The sequence below is a fragment of the Haliaeetus albicilla genome, chromosome 27 (genome assembly GCF_947461875.1).
Source record: "Haliaeetus albicilla chromosome 27, bHalAlb1.1, whole genome shotgun sequence".
Taxonomy (NCBI): Eukaryota; Metazoa; Chordata; class Aves; order Accipitriformes; family Accipitridae; genus Haliaeetus; species Haliaeetus albicilla.
The window spans coordinates 973,803-995,670 of record NC_091509.1 but is presented as its reverse complement, the minus strand read 5'-3'; the positions used below and the strand labels follow the sequence as shown (position 1 = coordinate 995,670).

Sequence of the window (21,868 nt, the reverse complement as noted above, 5' to 3'; positions counted from 1 at the left end):
CCTGATGTTCCCTAGGTTACACCAGCATCACCAGGCAGCTCCCGACGGAGCTCAGGGCCAGCAGCACAAGAGACAACCTGGCAGCCAGGATGGGAAGACAGCTCCTTCTCCTACCAGGGACACAGGGAGAAGGCAGCTGAGACCCTGCATGGCAGTGGATTGTCCCAGGGACGCTGGTGACTTCAGCTGGACTCCCAGTAGCAACTGTCAGCCTGGCTTGAGGCTGAAAGCAGCCTAGGGGAGACTCACCCACTCAGGTCCCCACTCCTCCTCTCCTCTGCACCAAGCCACACAGAAGGGCAGCTGAGGAAGACCAGAGGGGTGGAGGTGGGAAGGAGGGAACACCCAGAGCAGCAGGTCCAGACAAGAGCCAGAGGCACCTGTTCCCATCATTGCTGTTACTACCATCCCGTGGACCCATGGGGATGATCCAACCACCAAGCGAGGCATCCTGACAGCCCACTCATACTCCTTGTCATACTTGCAGGACTAATGAATGTATTGCTAATTGTCCTACACACACCCACACACCCTTGCAAGCTGGGAAAGGTCACATTACATTGGTAGAGGCTGACAGTTAGAGGCCATGCCTGATCCCGACCTCACCTTGGCTTGACCCAAGTGCAGCCCACCTTGAAGAGCTAAAGCTGACAGTGCACCAGCAGGGAGCCAGGGTCCGATGGGGACAGGCTCTGGTGAGTGCAGCAACCAGGGCTGGTGCATTGCTGCCAACTTTGAGACAGCCCAGAAAGCAGAGCTAATTCCAGTCCCCACCCTCCTGCCAAGCCATCTGCCTGCCCCGAGACCACCAAGAGGATCCTGAACAGCATTTCATTACTGAGCCATTACGAAAAGTGGATGAGCAGTGATTGATTATAATGAATGCAAATACCTGCCTCCCGACCCCAAATTGGCAGGACCTGACTAGCTGTCCCACTAAGTAGTACAGCATGTCCTTCCACAGGCTCTGCAAAGCCCTCCCATCCTCCTCAGCATTTCCACAAGCCATCAGGCACAGGACTGCCCATCCAGAACTGCCCTAGAAAACCATCACGTCCAAGATCTGCTCTGCATCAGCCCTGGGGCCCTGCTCCCACCCGCAGATGCCACAGGCTCATTTCCAGCACCCGAACCCATTGGGAAGGCTTTCCCAGAATCCTCACCTTCATCAAGAGGGCAAAGGACAGTCCCCCTCACACCATGACAGGCTGAGAGTGGGGGTCAGCAGGGTGGGAGCTGGGTGCTCTGTCACAAGTATGACACGTCCCCACTCATCAAGTGCATGTGTCCCATCCCAGAGAGATGCTGTGCCCAGAGACGACAGCAGCCAGCTCTCCTCCAGGAGGCCATCAACTATGAGGCATTCCTGCAAACTTAGGACATGCACTCCACCCTGGAAGGATGAACTCAGTTGCCCTCCATAGGCCAGCAAACAGTGACAGGAATACAGGAAAGGATGGCACTATCCTGCTGCAGACAATGGGGCATGAGGCAGATGGGGCAACCAGTGAGAACCACTGCAGCCACAAACCCCAGCCAAGAGACCTTAAAGGACTGCCCTGGCCAGAGAGAGATGCTGTGAGAAGCAGCACCTTGTCCCTGGATACATCAGACAACAGAGTGGGAACGGACCCAAGCACCTATCTGGTGCCTTGCCTGCCTGCAAGGAGGTCAGCCGTACCAGGGTCATTCCCGATGGGTGTCTGCCCAACCTGCTCTGCTGATAGCTCTCACCCAGCTCCAGATCAGGCTACCAGGGACAAGGGGATAACTCCTTTCAGAGGGGCACATACCTCTGGTTTGCTGTTCCCACAGCCTCATCAGGACTGTTGCCATCTTCTGGCCTCTTTTCTGCGCACGACTTCTTCCCATCAGCCCACCCAGCTCTATCCTCAAGGTGCCACATCAGCTGAGGCCATGCTCAGCCCATGCTACCACCATGAGGCCCAACCCAGTTCCAACCCTTGATTCATACTGGGGAGCACTTCTAGGAGGTCACCGTGGTCATAGTTTGGACTGCAGAGATACCTTAAGAGAGCGATTGCTTGGGGTAAGACCCCGAGACAGGAAAGACAAGAAGACCAGAGAGGATTCCCTGACACAGGTAATCAGCCAGCAATGCCAAGACATGACTACAAGCTCAGCAAGAGTTGGCTGACCCTAACATGCAGAGACAAGAAATCCCCACTCAGCTGAACACCAGTGCCCTGGGTCCCCAAGGCAGCATCTCCTGTCCCTCTCCAACCCACTGAATCTCTTATTTTCTCATTTCCTTTTTCTTCCCTAATATGAACTCTCCCCCTTCCCTGAACAGCTTCAGTGCCGTCTGCTGCGACTTCCATACAAAACTTCTCCCCAAATCCTCCAAGCACAGAGGTGATCCTCCCCCACCCGACCACATCCTAGGTTTCCCTGCCTGGAGTTATACAAATTGTTTTCATTCAAGCTGCAAATCACCTGCTCCCCTCTAGTACCCCATGTTCTGGGGAACCTCATGTTTTCCTCCTCCAGACCGGTCACCCTCTTATCCACGACAGAGCTGGACCATGGGAATTAAATGAAAGCAGTTTTCACTGACCCTTCTGGCCAAGCTTTGCAGTACACAGCCCAGCACCAAGCTGCAGCAGGCAAGCACTGGGAGCATGGTCATTCAGCAGAGAAAGAGCAGCACAGTGATTCATCTTCCTTTTGATCTTTAGCCTACCCTTGCAGGCTCAATACTCTGTCCCCAAAATTTCTGGCAGTTAGCAGACCTCTCCACCTCCCCCCAGACCTGAGAAAGCAAGTGCTGAGAGGTGCTGGCACCCCTTAGGGGTTCAACTGCTGCACACCCAATTCAGTAGGCGAGCAGATGCCTGGCTGCCAAAGTTGCCAGGGAGATGAGCTTCCTCCGGAGCCTCCCCTCGCCGCAAACGTCCGCCCGAGCTCCTGCCGAGGACCGGCATCCTCCACCATCTGCACCGGACAGAGCATCACACAGCGCAGAGAACACCTCACGGAGGAGTAGCGCAGAGAACACCTCACCAAGGAGCGGGGCAGAGCCTTCTCATTCAAACGGCACCCTTTGGACACAAAAGAGTGGTCCAGCCCTTTGGGAGGGTGCGTGCTCGCATCCTGGCAGCCTCCTCTGATCAGCAGTAAGAGCAGAGAGAGAGGCAGGATTTACTGACATCTTTGCTACACCCAGGCCAGCTCCCTGCCAGCGCGACCAGCACTGACCACGCTGCTGCACCCAGCACCGCGCAGGCACAAGAGGTCCGACAGAAGCTGCCGGACAGCCCCAGCGCCTCCCAGCTCAGTGGAAGCACTTTATCGCTTCCCAGCACTTGATCGCTCAGGCTCCTCTGCAGTGAGAATTTCTGAGCCGGCCAGAGTCGCCCACAGTGCTCTCAGCCTCGCAGACCTGCTGCCCACCATGGATCGATCTCCTGTAGCTCCTCCTGGCCAAGCATGACACTCACCTCTGCCCTTCTCACTGCGTCCGCACCCTTGCCTGCCAAAGGCCAGCACAGCTCGCTGAGGGAAGCCTACGCGCTGTTCCAGGGCAGCACAGTTCTCCTCTACGCTCAGTGGTGTCACTTAGTGACTCAGGAGGGGAAACGGAGACAAGGCACACTCCAGCACCAGCATCCAAAGCCCTAAACCTGGCAAAGCAGCAGCCACTCCTCGCAGGAGCCATGCCATGCTGCTCACAGGAACTGGGAACCCCTTCTGATCCTGGGGAGAGGCACCCTCACCCCAGCAGTACAGTACCAAAACTGATCCCTTGGAGGTCTTCACAGTAGATTTTGGGGTGTGCCAAACGCTTTAAGGCTCAAGGCCCTGGTGACCATGGCACATTTTGCCTTACGCTGCCCAAATCAAGAGGGGAGCTCAGCTGCAGCAGAACATGGCTCCCTTTTTGCTTGATGATGGACTTTATTGCCTCTGTGCTCCCAAGCATGCACCAGTTTCTGATCCAGGTCCAAACCCAAGTCAAGGTGTTGCCTGTGATTTAGAAAGGGCGTTATGCTTCAGGGCCCATATCTAAGGGTTATTAGTTAGCAGAGCACAAAGACAGCCACCGAGCAGCAGCTGGTGTCCCAGGGCTGTGCATGGAGAGGCCCTAGATATAGAAACCAGCACTGCTGGGATCACGCAGGAGCCTTTTTAGTCTCCTCTTACTCATAGAGATCCTTGGGCAGATGCTTTATTTAGTCAAGCATTTCTGAAAGGGACACTGAGAAATTAGCCAGGCTTTGCTCCACGCATGGCACGTGCCTGGGAGTGGACAACCTCCGTTGTTCCAGGTACAGCTAAAGTCACTTGGACCTGCAGCACCGGCCGAGAAAAGTTGCAGCTGCCAGTTCCCCGTCACGGCTGGCTCAGCTGGGAGACGAGGAGCTGACCTGGCCGTGGGGACCCAGCTACCCCAGCTCCACTCCCAGGTCAAATCCTGCGTGCCAGCTAACCAGGAGCAGAGAACACCCAGAAATGTGCCGCCCTTGCAAGGGGTAAAAGCTTTCTACAGCAAAGTGACCGTTCCCCATCTGCAGAAACTCAAGGCAAGAAGGAAGCAAGTTTTCACTCTTCTGCGAACCTAAGGAAGTGTGATTTTCTGAAGGTGGTGAGAAATAGTTTCAGACAGCTCTAATAAGCAGGGTGGCGCGTGAGAAAATCCAGCTTTGCTGCTCCCTGCTCCACAGCTGTCCTGGGATGAAGGGAGAGCATCGGCATCGGTGGCTGGAGCCCACCTGCACCCTCCCCCTGTGCCTGCCTGGCTTGGAGCTAGCCCAAAGATTTGCAGGATAACAGAGAGGGCTATTTTTGCATGAGCTGCTGGTCCAAAGTTGCCAGCGCTATTTCAGGCAGCAACACCTACACTGTAATCCAGAGGGCTGTATTTTCCCGCGGGCACTTCAAAATCAGGCCTCCCTCCTCTCCTCGCAGGCCAGCTGTAACCAACCTGGCTCCCAGAATCAACAGATAAACAGCTCCCAGCATCGTGTGGCCACCGAGTCCAATGTTCCTGATTCCCATCAAGATCAAGGTGCCTTCTGACTGGCAAAAAAGAAAAACACCTCATCTCACAAGAAGTACCTGCTGCAACAACAGGTCCTCTGCCTGCAAATCCTCCTGGGGATCTGCCATCACCAGATTACTTATTGCCCAGACTAAGCTAGCTAATCCTACAGGCAAGTCGCATACTTCGTCCTGGAACTCTGCAGCATTTTCGGTGGGGTGCTCCAGGAGATGTACAAGCTCTAATTAAAGCTACTTTGCAACTCCCTGCATATGGAGGCAGGAAGATATTTGTTCCTCTGTGAAAGCAGAAATCAGAGCCCAGACAGGTTAAATCCCCACCAGCAAGAGCCTCTCCTGTATGCAAAATACCTGCAAATATATCTTTCTCACAGGAAGCATGGACTCATATAGAGTGGAAAGCAGATGATGACAGGAGTGACCCTTAAAGACCAGGAGGGTCAGGATCACAACCCCTTTCTGGACTCAGATCAGGAGTGGTTTCAGCAGGGATACCATGCCACACAGCCACCCCACCAGTGAGAGCCAGCGCCGCATCTTGCACCTACTTCTTCCTCCTTCATCTGTGCATGTAGGCACAAAGGAGATAAGAGACCACCCAAAATTAAGGAGCTAAAAGATGTAAAGAAAAGAGACAGGAGGACAAGCAATAACAGGAATCATTATATAACAGTATGAAGAAAACAGTAATACTCCTAGTGCAGAAGAGGTTTTAAGATGGGCAAGTGGGTGGTGAGACCCGCAGGATCCTGGGCCCAGGGACCAGCTGCTCCCTGTGTGCCAGGGGATGCAAATCCATGGCTGGGAGGAGATGCAGAAGCTGCAAACCTCTGGGGTTTGCAGGTAGGGAAGTTCCAGCCTCCAGAGCCTGCCCAGCAGTGGGATGGCCAAAGTGAGAATCCCTCTCCCTGGACCTCAGCATGGTGGGGACAGATGTGAAACAGTCCAGGCGAGCCCCCGCACATGCCAACTGCACAGACTGGTTTTCCTGTTCTGCCTCCCGCACCCCATCTACCCTTCCCTCTCCTCCAGCCTTCCTGGCTCTGCCTGGCGAGGGTCTGGGTCCTGTGCAGAGCCTCACCACCCACTTTCTCCCCTCCCAGTGAGCTCTGCAAACAGCAGAGACTGTTCCTTGGAGAGAGACACAGATGCTCCAACCGCAGGCCTAATCCTGCAACGTATCCTGGACCTCGGTGACCAGCGACAGCAGAGGACACACAGCACCTTAGCCTGTGAGAAGGGGATGATTCACTAGAAAACAGACCCAGGCATGGAGCCAGAGCAGGGAGAAGATGGTCCTGCGAGGCCTCCATCTTTGAGAGGGGGGGGATTGGAGTGATCAGAGCCATGAGGTCCCCCTCCACCCACTCCGAAGTGGCCCCACTGCCTGTCCCCCTGGCTCCATAATACCCCTCACGAGGCTGCAGCCCGGCTGTCCCTCAGCGTGCACGTTGTGCCTGGACACTTCACCCCCTGCCAACTCTGGCGTCGTCCACAGCCCCCGCCTGCAGCAAGAACAGGAAATAGCCCCGCACCCCTCTGGTTCTCCCCTCCCAGCAGAAACCAAGGCGCAAGAAGGCAGACCGTGGCCTGGTTTCCCAGTCCACGCACCTTTCCTGCAGCTAGGGTGCTACGAATCGGAAGATGCTGCCAGGAATGTCACCTTCAGAAATAACCTCCTAGCCGAACCGAGAACATGAAGTGCTTGGGGAACCACAAGTTCAGAAGGCTGAGGCTCCTGTTTAATCTTCATCACTGAACCAAACCACAGTTGTGACAGTTCCCAAGCACCAGCTTTTATTTTTCTTTTGTAATCTGCCGTAAAGCTCTGCTGAGACAACGCTCCCGACAACCTGCAGAGTCCCTTAGCCAGGGATCCTGTTCAGACCATCAAAAATACAGAAACAAAAGCATCAGCTCCAAGAAGGTGTCACGGGCAAAATGACATCCCTTAACTTATTGTTACATCAGCCTACGCGTTAACACTTTGGGCCTGATCCAGGAAGCAATGGAGCAGCCTCCGTTCCTCTTAAAGTCATACCCTGCTGCTCAGAGATGCGCAAGTTTGGAAGAATCCTTCTTGCTTTAAAAAAAAATAAAAGCTACGTACCTTTTGCTGTGCTTTCACCTGATGATGAGACCACAGTCCCGAGAAATTCCGCCATTTACCTTCCTTTTAACTCTGCAACAGCTATTTCACTAAAACCTCTATGTCCACGATGGCCCACATACAGATGCACAGGAAATTAGTGTCTCCCAAATTAGTTTTCTCGTATGCAGCCCTAGCCCATTTTCCTCAACAACATATTACGATCCGCAAGGTTCCACCTTTCTCCCAGGAAACGCAATCTTCTAAATATATCTTTTGGATAACTAAAAAAAGAGACAGGTCTGGCTTTCAAAATCTGGGGTCAGCAATCCCAAATAGCAAAGTGTTTGCCCCAGAAACACCTAGTTAATAATGCAACAACAACAACAACAACAAAGCAGCACACGTATGTTCATTACAGAGCTAAGTTTAACTTGACACGGCACCTTGCTTTTAATGAGGCAAAAGGCCAATTAACCTGATGAGGAAGTACAGCATGCTGTCATTGAGTGGGGGACCTGGATTCCCTGGAGATAGGCCCTGTACATCCTTGGAACCCACCAAACATGAGAGCTTCAAATCCATTCCTGATGGCACGGCGCAGCGCTCAGAGCTCTCCGTGTTAACACCGGCCTTCTCCGGATTTTGTGACACGGTATCTGAACATTCGAGCTGGATGAAGGGCCAGCCTCGCATTTTTGTAAGCTCGGATCCTAACCCGGGGAAAATGCAGTCATTGTCTTCGCCCCGTCCCCCGCTGCCCAGCCCACCGCAGGCATTCGCCCTGCCGGAGGACAGCAAGGAAAATCCAGGCACAAAAGGAGTAACGCTCCGGCAGGCGCTTCCCCGTTCAAGTCATTTCATAACCGCGTTTACAAAGGTGGTGGAGGATCAGCACACAGCACGCACGGAGAACAGCGCGAGTGCGTTGACGGGAGACATCTAGATGCGCTGAACGAACAAAAGAACGCCAACTTCACAACGTGAGGCCGGTATTTTGAGGGAGGCGAAACTTCCCCGCACTTAGGGCACACCTGGAGAGCCACCATCTGCCCCAGGCCCCGCAGCCCCCGGGAAGGAGCCCCTCTCCCCATCAGTAAACACGCCCGGGGAAGGGAACGCATCGGGCAGTGCCAGCGCGCACAGAGTTAACGGAGCCGCCGCCGCATGCCGGTAGCGGCTCTCCCAGCCGGGGGCTGCCTGCCACCACCGAGGCGAACCGAGGGAAACGGTACCCGAGGCGGAGGCGGGGGGGGGGGGGGCTCTGGAAAAGCGCCGAGACCGAGGGCTCCAGCGCGCTGCCGCCGGAAAGCCGGCGGCCCCGGGCGCAGCGGCAGCCGGGCTGCGGGCCCTTCCCCGCCCGCCCCGCACCGGGGCTCGGGGCTGCGCTGCCGGCACGGCGCCGGGGGGGGGGCCGGGACCTTGAGCCGTGCCGGCGGGGCCGGCGGGGCCGGGGCGGGGCGGGGGGGGCAGCGCGGCTGCGGCGGCCGGGCCCGGCGGAGCGCATCGCCCCCGGTGCAGGCGCGGCTGCCGGTGCCGGCCCGGGCTGAGGCGGGGGGGGGGGGCATCGCCAGGCGCTTCCCCCCCCCCCCCCCCCCCGGGGGTACGGACCTGTCGCCCCGCGGCCGCCCGGGCCGCCGGCCGGCGCTCCCCGCCGCCGCTCCATCACCGCCCCCCGCCGCTGGTCCCGCCGCCCCCCCCCCGGCCGCCGCCCCCCGCCTCCGCGGCGCGGCCCGTACCGCAGTCGGCGCAGAGGATCCGCGCCACGTCCCGCTTGAGGTTCTTGCCGCTGGTATCGAGCGGGGCGAAGGCGGTGCGGAAGACGAGCGGCTCCTCGGTGGGCTCCAGGAAGAAGATGTAGCGGTGGTTGCGCTTCACTTTAAAGCAGGGCGCCTTGGAGCCCACGCTGATGAGCTGCTCCCGCTGCAGCCCGCCGCTGTTGAGGGGCCACAGGTCGAGCACCTTGACCAAGACCCCCCCGGCGGGACCGGCGGCTCCTCGGCTGTCATTGCCGCCGCCGGCGGGGGGGCCCACGGACTGCACCTTCCCCTCCAGCACCACCGCCGCCGTGTACGCCTGGTCCTGCACCGACTTAAGGCTGGGCGAGTAGCAGGCGAGGGAAACGCCGAAGAGCAGCATGGAGAAGCCGGGCGCCGGGTCGCGCCTCATGCCGCCGGCTACCGCTCGCTCCCCGCCGGCCCTGCGGCGGCCGGGCTGCGGGGCTGCGGCGCGGCGGGCGCGGCGGGGCGGAGCGGAGCGGCGGGCGCGGCGCGACGCGGAGCGGCGCGGATCCTCCTCCGAGCGAGGGAGGTGGGATGCTCGCACAGCCGCCCCTTCCCCCGGGATGCTGACACCCACCACCCCCCCGGAAAAAAAAAAAAAAAAAAAAAAAAAGGTGATTCCCTGCCCGGGGACTCCCTCCCCCCCCCCCCCACGGGGGATGCCCGCTGCAGCAGAGGGGATCCCTGCATCCCTGTCTCCCGCTCCTGCAGGGCCTGGGGGTCCCCGGAGATGGGAGACAGATGGTGTTGCCTCCAGCTCAGCCATGGAGATCTCAGCCCCCTCACCAAGCCCCCAAGCGTTCACAGACCCACTCCCCCCCCCAAGATGCCACCAAAGATGCACTCATTTGGGGGTGGCTGCAGGTGGCACAGGGCCTCCGTGAGGTGCAGGGCCCAATGTTAGGAGCTCTTTGCCCAATATTTTCATGGGGCTGGGAGATTTGTGCCTGAGATTCCCTGCACACCTGAAGAAAAGGCATTAAGATAGAGACAAATGGAGTAAGGTAATAGCCGAGGAGACAAAGCCTCCTTTCATGCCCTGATCCCTGCTGTCTCTTTTTAATAAACAAGTGCTCTTCCCCTGCAGTGGTTTCCAGGAGAAGTCAGTTTAATCTCCAAAAAGTGGCTTATTTGGGTTTATTTTCAAAGCTGAGCCTGAAGCATCTGTACTCACAAAGCCTCGCTGCCCAGCTGCTACAGTGTGGCAGGGATCTGAGATGCTAAATTAGCAGCAGAGGATTTCATATTTGTTGTTGCTCTAGATTCTGCGTTGAAGGAGAGCGGCCATAGTCCCATCGTGACGGAGGTGACCCGGAGGCAGGAAGGCTGGGCTCAGCCTTCTCTGAGGCAATGGGCAGGGGCACATCCTGTAGTAGGGATGCAGAGCCCTGCCTGCGCTGTGATGGAGACACAGCCCCCACCCCAGTGGCCTTACAGCCTCTAGGCAATCCCTCAGCACACCCCAAGAGATGACAAGAGCCAGGTCTTTGAGCACATTGGTGAGAGCAGAGGAGCACAGATAGCAGGACCAGGGTTTGCTCTCCATTTAACATAGCGCAGCCAGAACCATCAGGAAAAATGGGAAGGGAGCAGAGCTGCTGTGCCCAGCACAGGCACCGAGCGCTGCCTTTCCTCGTGTTGCCCTGGCTCTGCTGCCCGGGGCGGGAGCCAGCGTTGTCCCACCGCTGGCACACGACGACGGCACGGCCTCAGCACACGCACACAGAGCTCTCCAGCCATGGAGCGGCCAGCCAGGACACATGCTTTTCCCCCTCTCCGGGGAGGCTAACAGCTCTCTGAACAGCTCTGCCATTGCAGGACCGTGATGCATCGGAAGCAGCGCAGTGTGTTAACAGCAGGGCTCGAGGAGCATTTCTGGCATGCATTTTCTCTTGCTAACTAACTGTGATTCTCTGTGGCTTTCTGTTTTCAGATGTTCCTGAAAGCTTTCTCTTTTCCCCTGTTTGGTGACCGTGCAAAACTGCAGAGGAACACAGGCAGAGGCAGAAGGGACCAGAAGTGTTTCCCATGGCAGAGGGAAGGATGGTATTTTGGATTCAGGAAGCTGCTTGGAGGAGTAGGGAAACCACCCGACTTCTCTCTGCTTTTGACACAAATCTCTGTGGAAATTCCCCTTTCCCTAACATTTTGCTCAGATAGCAACACAGGTTCTGCCTGAGAAGGAAGGAGATAGCTGATAGCATAACTTGATCTGAAGCTCTCCCACTCTACTCTGCCCTTCACCAAAAAAGATGGTTTAACGCCCAAGCATTTGAGTTGCCAATCCTTGTCTTCCCCCTGTTTGCAGGTTGAAATCCTAGTGGGACCACAGTGGTTTGACCACTGAGAGACATTCAGCACAAGATACCTGTGAGACCTCTGGGGCAATTTTGAAAAGTGAGGTTTTTCTCTGTCTCTGGGGTATTTGGAGTCCAGGACACTTGGCCTCCTAAAAGGGCACTGCCCACATCTCCTTTTAGCAGTATTTCTCTGGCTGTTCAGCCTAGTTCCTGTGAAGACAACTAGTCTTCATTGTCAGAGATGCTTGCATTTCTGTTATCATTTGGGAAATGCTTTAGGACTAAATCCCTTCCCCCCTTCCCTGCTGCTTCTCCCGCATAAATGGAAAATCACTCTTTGCTGTAGGTGCTTGGGCATTTTGACATATGAAATTAATAAGGCAAGGCCCTGGGTACAGTCACCAGCCCAATCTGAGCACCGGTTTTGAGAGAATGATGCCTAAATAACGTACTTTTAAAAATACGTCCCTTCAATTGCCTCACAAAGACTTGACCTTTGTTCACAGAGTAACAGGGTAACTGAGGCTGGCAGGGACCTCAGGAGGTCTATGGTCCAAGCCCCCGCTCACAGCAGGGCCAGTTGGGGTAGGTCACTCCGGGTCATGCCTACCTCAAGCTTGAACCTCCCTGGTGAACCTGTTCCAGTTCTGACCACCTTCATGGTGAAAAAAGCTTTTCCTTATCTCTAATGGAAGTGCCCTGCGTTCCAGCTTGTGCCTGTTGCCTCTCACCCCCCCTCCATCTGAGGGGCTCTACCGCTTTAGCCCCTCTCCCAGGTGGCTGCTGGCAGCACTGAGATCTCCTCTTCTCCAGGCTGAACAAAGCCAGCTCACTGAGACTTTCCTCATACCTCCTGATCTCCAGCCCCTGACCTCTGCTGCTCTCATTCCAGCCTGTCAATGTCTTTCTAGTGCTGGAAAGTCCCAATCTCAACCCAGCCTCCAGCTGGGATTTCCAAATGCCACACAGAGGGGAGGGATCCCTTCCCTCACCCTGCTCGTTGCACCCTGGCCGTACAGCGGGCTTTGTGGGCTCTAGGAGAGGTTCTGTTTGTTAGGGTGAAGACCAGCAAGGGCCCAAAGGACTCCTTCAGTGTGCTGGTGTCAGATGGCTGATCCTCATCCGCAAGTCAGGCTTGAGTTCCCTACAGGTCCCAAAAGAACAGCTGGAGGGAGTAGGTCCTAATTCATCCCCCAGGGCTGGAGGGCATTTCTCCCAGGGGGATGCTGGGGATGCATAGGGAGATGGCCCAAAGTGTGCAGGGACAAGGCTGACCATTCATTACCCACTGAGGGCAGCAAAGCCAGGCAGGAGGTGGTGTGGTTTCACTGACAGGAAAGTGCACAGTTAGAGTGATGGCTTACTTCTAGCATGCCCATGGACTGGTGACACTGAGTCGCATCTTTTTCTAACATCTCCCCCCCAAGCTTTGCATTGCCTGGCGGCTTAGGCAGTAATCTGCGCAGGGTCTTTCTTTGCGTCTGGGCCGCACCATCCATCACCATGCAGCCTCCTGGCCACAATGGTCTTTTCAAAGCTTTCTAGAAAGAGCTCGGAAGAGCAAGCATGCTGGGGCTCCAGGGCTGTGCTTTGTTGTAGGTCAGGGTCTTGCATTGGTTTTATCTGCACAGAGAGATGGACAAAAATCTTTGGGCTCCAAAGCCAGTTTGCCAAACAGAACTTTTTAAATCTCACGCTTGGCTTCTAGATGCATTTTCTGCAGCTCACGTGTCTGTTCCTCAGCGTAGGGACCCCCAACCCCATTTCACTGTGCCTGCATCACCAGCTATCTCGTCTTTGGGACCTCTTCTGCTACTCATTTTGTCTCAGAAAGAGTTTTCTCCAGCTTCGTCACCATGGTTGTTAGCTGACATCATCCTTGCTTAGTATCAGGGCTGACACATGTTTTCAAATTTTCACCCTGTTAAAGGACAGTCAAAACTGCAGCAAATTTAAATACTTCCCAGCTTCTCTCTTCTGCAAAGTCCACTGCACCTTTCAGTAAAGAGACTTTGTGTTTGTCATCAGCCAGAAGCCAGACCTTTCTGCACCAAACCATCTCAATGCAACTGCTCTTGAATGTTTGTGTCTCTGACCCATCCGTACCCCTTCCCTTCTGGGATTTTATTTCTTTATCTTCCATATTTTCCCTTTGTCAACCAGCAAAGTCAGTTCATTCTGCATTCAGGCACAAGCTGGGATCCCTCATGAAGAGCCATTATTTCAGAAAACAACTGTTTCATCCCCCAGCTGCTTTAATTTCTCCAAAGCCTGTCTGTCCCCTACCTCCCTGCTGTGAAAACCCATCATATTTGCCACCTTGAAAGGGAGATGGAGCATCTGAGCTCAGCCCAGATTCCACCCTGCCTAAAGGACCCCAAGAGCTCAGCAGCACCATCAGAGGTTTTTACCCCTCAGACAACTGCTGCAGGGGCTGGTTTTTCATTCACCTCCTTTAATTTTGTTCCTGTAATTTCCCAGGGATGCCTGCAAAACAAAGCGCTTCTCAGGTCTCTCTTTCCCGCTGCCAAGGCAGCTCCTGGCACAGAGCCCTGCTTGGTGACAGATGCCACAAAGGGCAGTGTCCCAAGGGATGCCACAAAGGGCAGTGTCCCAGTGTCCCTTCCTGCCTCAGGGAACCCTGCAGCTCTTCTGCGAGGAAAAATGTTGACCCCCAAAAGCACAGGCAGGGGGGCTGCACGTCTTCAGCATCTTCCACAGATTGCAGATCCTCAGCCTTCTCCACATTAGTTGAAGACATGTTCCTGCAGAGCCGATGTGGGCAAGTCCTATCAAAGAAATGGGGCTTTTGATATAACAAGGAACACAGCATCTGCATTTCCACCCCAGGGTATTCTGGATGGGCTGGTGTTATCCAGCATGGGGCTGTGCTAAGCTCTTTCCTGCTTCGGGCAAGCCTCCGAAGCATGTGTGCATCACGAGCGTGTCCCTCCACCTCCCCCAGCCCTCCCCAGCATGGGGTCTATCCTGGTCCCCTGCAGGGACCCTGGAGCCCTGCTGGTGTGAAGATGGCAGACTCAGGAGACCCCCACCCATACACCAGCCAAGGGAACACAGTTTTCCTTCCCTGTGACAGTCAGGTGTTGTACAAAGGCTTATAAACGTGCCTGAACACCAACAAATCCAATGCAGACATTTTTTTCCCACCTCAATGTCTTCTCTGCAAGAATTCAGCTTGTTCAGCTTGGGGCTGCCCAGCAACAGGAGGTACGTGGCCCATGGAGAACATCAGTATCTGCCACGCAGGGCAGGAACCAGTCCTTTGCCAGGACACACCAGACTCCTGGCACCAAGGAAAGGCTGCCACAGCCTTGGTTGAAATGAGAAAGGCAAATGATAAACGATGAACTCAGAAATAATATGAAAAAAGCAAAGCCCAGCACTCGATTTGAGACTCCAATCTGGAGAATGACTAAGCAGGACCATGGTCAAAATAAACCATAACTGGCAGTCCTTCCAGGTAGGTAAGGACCAGTATGGAAAGAAACCCCCAAAATCTATTCCACTGGCCTGTCAAAGGCTCCAACAAGCAGCATGGCTGCAGCAAAGAAAACCAAGACCCATCTCGGGAGTCCTCCACCAGCAATGCTGCCACGGTCTCGGCAATTTCCTTGACTTACCCCTGCCCACTGTGTTCCCATATCTCCTGCCTATTTATGTCACCTTCTGGACCAGTGCCAGCAGGGGAAGGCAGAACTGAGGGATGTAGCTGTAGGCACCAGTGCTGCCTCTCCCAGAAAGAGACCATCACGGTGTGGAGGCCTGATCCAGGTACGCCCCCTTCCCTGAGCTGTGAGAGCATTGTCCTACTGTCTTTCTGTGAGATGCTTCAACAGTCCAAAGAAAAGTTGGGCACATTTGCTTTTGGGAGACAAACCAGCACTTTACCCATCCTGAAAAACCTTTTCTCTCTTGGCACATGGCAATCAAAGGGAAGAAAAATCAAGAGCAAATGACTTCTTTCACATGGGAGAGAAGCTATTTGGGTTCCCTCCAGCCCCTTTGTGGCACATTAACCTAGGTGCAAGGAAGAAAAAAAAGCCACTCATCTTTCAAGGAAATGTGTGCCTCTTATTTGCTGCCCTCCCCAAGAAACTCATTCACTCCTTGTCCACCCACATGAGCAGGAATGATGAATGAAAACAAAATATAAACAATTCAGCCTTCCCTTTTTCCTCACAGCCTTCCAATCAGATGTTTCAGTCCATGCCTTGGTACCCAAATTTTGCACGTTGATCATTCTAATGGCATGCCGATACAGCCTTGGCTCACTGTGCCTCTCACACACTCTGTTTCTTAGATACGTACATCTGCATCCAGTAGATTTATCAGCAGCTCCAGCTTTGCGAGGGTGTCGCACCACTCGGGATGGAGGAGACAGAGGGGAGCCTGCCTCTGAAGAGCAATGGCTCCGTCATCACTGCCCACCCTGCGCAGGGCCAGAGGACGGCTCTTGTGACACCGGCAGATGCGGACACCAGCAGAAAGCTGACGATCAGTGAGGCAACACTTTTTGTCGCCCAGAAGGACAGTGTGGGCCAGGCACTGTGATGTGTCACCAGAAAGATGACACATGGGTGCAAAATAGCACCAGCGGGGGCAATGCTCCCCGCACAAGGGTGTATCTTCAGCTCCTGGGCACTATAGCCCCCAGTCTCCAGGCCACCAGTGAGAGACCCCTTGCCATGGTTTAACCCCAGCTGGCAACTAAGCACCACACAGCCGCTCGCTCACTCCCCCCTGGTGGGATGAGGGAGAGAATCAGAAGGATAAAAGTAGAAAACTCGTGGGCTGAGATAAAGACAGTTTAATAGGTAAAGCAAAAGCCACGCACACAAACAAAGCAAAACAAGGAATTCATTCACCACTTCCCATGGGCAGGCAGGTGTTCAGCCATCTCCAGGAAAGCAGGGCTCCATTGCATATAACAGTTATTTGGGAAGACAAATGCCATCACTCCAAACATCCCCCCCTTCCTTCTTCTTCCCCCAGCTTTACATGCTGAGCATGACGTCATATGGTCTGGAATATCCCTTGGGTCAGCTGGGGTCAGCTGTCCCAGCTGTGTCCCCTCCCAGCTTCTTGTCTCCCCCCAGCCTTCTTGCTGGTGGGGTGGGATGAGAGGCAGAAAAGGCCTTGACGCTGTGTAAGCACTGCTCAGCAATAATGAAAACATCTCGGCATTATCAACATTGTTTTCAGCACAGATCCAAAACATAGCCCTGTACAAGCTACTATGAAGAAAATTAACTCTATCCCAGCCAAAACCAGCACATCCCTCCATCCCAGAGACTCTCCCCTGGGACTGGATTTCTTTGCCAGCCACTGTGATTTTTCTCTCTCTCTTCCCTTCTCTACGCATAACCTCCTTACACCCCCCTGTGTATTAAATAACTATTACAGTTATGTCAGTACATCAAGTATGTCCGTGCACTTCCGAGTTCCCTTCATAGATAAAGTCTGTATCAGTTATGTGTTGCTACATGCATATCCTGAGTCAGGACAGCCTCTATTTGGAAGAACTATAAAGAAGTATTGTGAAGAAGAAAAATGAAGAGCAAAATCTCCAAATCACCATGAAAAATGCAGTAGTTGAAGCAGCCAGCTATTGCCAAACATGATATACCATTGCAAAGGTAAAAAACAGTGCTGGTTGTAAAAGCATTGATACAGTTTTGGCTTCTCTAATGATGCTACTTGTCTAGAGAGTGAATGATGCATCTCTAGAGGGCATGGATGCAAAACTGAGAAATGGGTGCTGTCACAGTGATAAAGTCTGTCCTAAGCTTTAGCGTTTTAAGTAGTGAGGGGGCTCCAGGTCATCTGCTGCAAGATTGTTTCTCATGGATTCAAAACCAGTTCAGCCCCTGCTTTTGGAGGTGGTGTTTCAAACAACATTTGTTTAAAGTTTTGCTGTGAAAGCAGATGAAGCAGCCTGGAGGGCTGTGTGATAGCAATGAACCTTCTCTCTGAAGCAGCACCATGTATTGACATGAGAAACTCTCCATGTACAGCCCCACCAGTTCTGCTCGGAGCATCTCTACCTCCCCCCCAACTTGTCATTGAAAAATAACATCATCAACTAAGGGGGAGTACGCATGGGTTTTGCTCACCCAGAAGCCACCAGGTTTTGACCAACAAGAAGTCTATCACAACTCCGGGTGAAAAATTTTTCACACCAAGCTCCTGCCAAAGACACAACAACGTGCATAAAAGGCCACCAAGTGATGCTGGCACAGGAGCAGCCAGGCCCAGCATGGGTGGCAACTTCCCTTCATATTGCACTTTAAGCTCGTAACGATACTGCAAATTCCTCATGGCAACTGCATCTCACAACAGAGCAGAAACTGTGCTACCATCGCATCAGCCAAGCATGACACAGGAGGCTTCAAATTAATTCAAGGTGGCAGTTGATCCAGTTGGTGCAGAGGTTTCATGCTATAAATGTCCATACTCAGCACCCCTCCTCCCTGCTTCAGGACATCCCAGAGCTCTGTATGGGCAGCGCATTGCCGAGATTGAGGGGCTGGCTAAGGGGTGTGACAAATGAGGCTGACGGCCATGGGGGGATGCTGGCAAGTTTGAAACGGGGGGTCTGTGCATCCAGTGAAAAGCTCATGAAAGCATTTCCATGAAAACAAGAGCTTTCTGCATTGCAAACTCTATGTGTCATCGAGGTGAACTGGGCTGCTCAGATCCTCTGACTGAGTGCTGAGGGCTGTCTGCACACTCAGGAACATGTTTCCCTCTCCCACTTTTGCCTGTTCTGTGTATTTTGATGTAAAAATATGCTGAGTGGGTATATACCTTATTACAGGTGTAGGAAATACAGAGAAGGAGGACTTGAGGTGCCACCACAACAACAGAGATAGACAAGGCTCCTTGTCTGGCTTTGCCCTTGATTGCCTGTTTAAATATCATCTGCCACTGTTTAGACAAGAGACCTTCGCCAAATGACTTCTGAGATTCAGAGGACCGTTTCTGCAGCAACAAGTTAATACTTGCAGGCACCCTGTGGCTGGAGAACACCCTTGACATTACAGAAGTGGTAACTTGTTTAATGGATTCAAATAAATAGGAAAGCCCAGGAGCTGAGGTGGCAGCATCTAAGCCCTGTGCTGAGAGGTGCAGAGACCTTACGGCGAGATTAAATATAGGTCTCACAAACCGGAACAACAGCGCTTTTACTGAGAAGATAATCAAGCCCTGGAGGAAATTACATGATATAAAGCTTAGATTTAAAATAAATGTGAAATGAGTTGGTGGATTCGGGACCAGTTCCTTATGGAAAAGTTTTCACGTCAGAAAAATCACTTGATGAAGCTGGCTTTTTAATTAGCAGTTTTGGCAAGAAGCCAGGAGGACCAAAGGGGTGGTGCAGCCTCATCCCTCACTTACGTTGCCATCTTGTCCTTTGCAAGGAGGGCTGGGATCAGGAGAGGGGTGGGCTGTGCCCAGGCTGCTGCATATAAGGGGCAGAAAAACCTGGAGATGAGACCTGGTTGTTCCCCTTGCGACTCCCCATCAGCATGCACTTTCCCTGGAATATCCTACACTCCTCAAAGACAACATCCAGGGCAGCAAGTGCTGAATCCAGGAAGGAAACCACAGCCTGGGCCTGGGCACAGGCTGTGACTGCACAGAAGGAGCAGAGCCATCGCAGGAGGAGAGCTGCTGGATGTCTTGGGTCCTCCCCAGCGCAGCGCGTGCAAGCTCTGCTCTTGCAACCTGGCGTGCAGTTTGGTTGATGCAATGTCAAGGATATGGGAGTGGGGATGAAGGTTCTGTCTCAAGACAGCTGCTGCAAACATGTTTGCCCTGGCTTAATTATCTGTTGCCTTTGCTTTACTCTCTTTTAGTCTGATTTTCCACTAAGCATCATCACGGGATTTTTACTCATGCCCGTGGATGAATCTAAGTGATCCCACATCCCTTGGCTCAGACAAGTCCTTGGAATCTCTGCCCTGTGAATTGTTGGTCGGCTCCTCTGTTAGCTCCCCAGATGCATCTCCTCCATGCAGAACAGGTTTCAGTGGTTCCCTGCACACCGGCCTCTTGTCCTGCACCAGCTGGGGGGCCAGGATGGAGCCACCTGGGACTATCCAGCCCAGGGCATCAGGCTTTGAGGTAGTAAGGGCCTGAATGCAACCTCCCTGCTGTGATGCCCAGGTAGGGAGGGTGGATCCTACCCAGAGGGGCACACCGTGACACTGCCACTGTCCTCATCCAGCACTCCTTCAGCCAGTTAAAGGGATGCAAATTAAAAGATAAAGGCCAAGTTGTTTTTCCTTCTCCTCCCTCTTTCTTTCCTTGCTTCATATCACACTAATCCTGTGCTTTGCAGTTTAATTGTGTCCTTATGTCTCCTTTTCTCAATGAGTTAATGCAAATGATTTTTGCTCCAAGGTGGAGCATGGAAGTCTCACTCTGTGCTGAGCTTGAGAGCAAAATGCAGGGCCCAAGAGGCACATGAGCTCCTGTTTCCCCAGGGAGCGATGGGTTGAATTGGGCTTCTAAGCCACTCCAAGCATCTGAGCCTCAAGTTTCAATTTTCAGCTCCATTTTCAGCTCCATCTCCTCCCTGCAAAGTCTGTTCAACAGCAGTGGGAGGTTACAAATAGAGCAAGGCAGCTCATCTGCTGCATCTCACTTGTGTGATCCGTGGGCACACACGTGTGTGTGCCGTATCCTCCCTCCACAGGCACTTCACGACTTTCCCCAACATATCGTGGAGTGATGGCCACGCATCTTTCCTGGTCTGTAGCTCCCTCCTCAGCCCTTTGTTGTGCGCGTCCTGGCTGGAGCTGAGGACACAGGCGGCACCACATGCATCTGTACTGAGATTAACCCTGCAAAGTCAGGGACAACAATTTGTATTTCCTCATCCAAAATTCATCATCTGGGAAGGCTGCCAGGCCAGCTCTGCCAAGACAGAGGCTTCAGTGGGAGTCTCTGCTTGCTACAGGAGTGATGGGGTACAGACATCACCACTGCTTACCTGGCCTAGGGGATACTGTTAATGCCTGCTCTGTCGTCTCGTGAAATGCTGGTAATACAGGATCACACATACACGCTTGCTGGGTTAGGGACACAGGGACTAAAAGGAAGGATGATGGGAGGTGGTCTCATTTAGTCTGGCTGAGAGGAGGCTAAGGGCTGAATGAATGGTGGCCAAAAACTACCTGGAGGGCAGGTACAAAGACAACATGGCCAAAGTCTCCTTGGTGGGGCATGTCACAAGGGGCAATGGCCCTATAGTGCAGCTTGGGGTGCTTAGGCTGGACATCCAAATGGGTTTTTTTTTCCCAGGAGATGGTGTATACCTAGGAGAGAGCACAGGTCCTCCGTCGTTGGGGGTTAATGAGGCTAAGCCCAATGAGGCCGTGGTCATCCTGACCTACCGCTGGCAGCAGTCATGGTGCAAGCAGGCACTGGCCAGAGCACACCAGGGCTCCCATCCCACTACCCCTCCTAGCACCCTATGATTCTGGGATATATGAGCTCTAACCAGTCTGGCAAGGCTACTTCTCAACACCTAACTGCGGCTGGGGGGGGGGGGGGGTTGGAAATGCTGGCTGCCTGTGACACAGCAGGGAGCACTTAACCCCTGCCTGCTCCCCTTGCAGGAGTCACGACTCTTTCATGTGGGGAAGTGGTGAGGACCTGAGTGAGGGTCCCAGAGCCCCTTCAGAGCAGGGCTCCCTCACATCCCTCCCACATCCCCAGGCTGCGGATGGCCGGAGAGCAGGCAGGAGCCAGAGCCTGCAGGGAGCCGTGGCCCCAATATGGGGGGAGCAGTCCTTCGCAAGCCCCCCACCAAGCCCCTCACACACTCCCTTCCTCGGGCATACTCCCTGCTTCTTCCCAAGGCATGTCTGGGCTGGAGGGGAGGTGGTACAGGGGTCTCTCCGGTGTCAGTGAGAAAGATCCCAACAGCAAATGGCTTGATAAAATAGCTGTTTTAATAAGGCAGAGTAAAAAGGGAAATATCAAGAGGGAGTAAATCTTACACCCCTTCAGCTGTGGGGCACCCTGCATTCATGCAGCATCGGGTGGACCCAGGATGGATTTTCATGTGATGCTGTGCATACTCCCTTCCCTGGAGAGAAGTTTCTCCTTTTTGGTCCTTGAAGCTATTATATATCCTTCTTTTTATTCTATCTTATTAAAGCAGCTATTTTATTAAGCCATTTGGTGTCAGGTCTTTCTTACTGAGACGCAGAAATAACCCACTCTCCCACCACACCTCACCTCACCCCACAGTGCAGAACAAGGTCTCCCTCGCACGTGCCAGAGCCCCTTCCCTTTCCAGACGCCAGCACTGGTTTCGGCAGAACAAGGGCTGCAGCTGCTGTGCTGGCTGCAGACTATCCCACAACTCTCTGGCAAAGCCAGTTTGCTAATGCTCCTGTTTTGTAAACAGTTTTCCTCTCTAACACAAACCGGGTGCTCCACTCACGCAGTCTCTTACCTGCTCCATCCAAACCTTGCAGGATCAGAGCACTGTCTCTTCCCACCTGTACCACGTGGTATTTGCTGAGCAGCTGTAAAACAATTAATTGAATATAATTATTGAGAGGATGTTCATGTTTCCTGCACACTTACACACCACTTTATCTCAATCACGCCAGGGCTGGTCTATAATTCTCTTTTTA

At 53.7% G+C, this 21,868-nt stretch overlaps 1 protein-coding gene across 6 annotated transcripts in view; it reads right to left on the bottom strand.

The window, feature by feature from the left end:
* NRG2 (neuregulin 2) overlaps positions 1–10,631 on the bottom strand; it is a 173,504-nt gene extending 162,873 nt beyond the window's left edge. For 3 of the 6 annotated variants that reach the window (XM_069772997.1, XM_069772996.1, XM_069772998.1), the window contains exon 1: positions 8,851–10,625. In XM_069772997.1, coding sequence (XP_069629098.1) covers positions 8,851–9,658 — 808 coding nt within the window. In that variant the 5' untranslated portion in view covers positions 9,659–10,625. Of the gene's footprint in view, positions 1–8,850 lie in introns of all 6 variants that reach the window. The other 3 variants (XM_069773000.1, XM_069773001.1, XM_069772999.1) reach the window with 3 other exon arrangements.
* Positions 10,632–21,868: the final 11,237 nt, after the last annotated feature.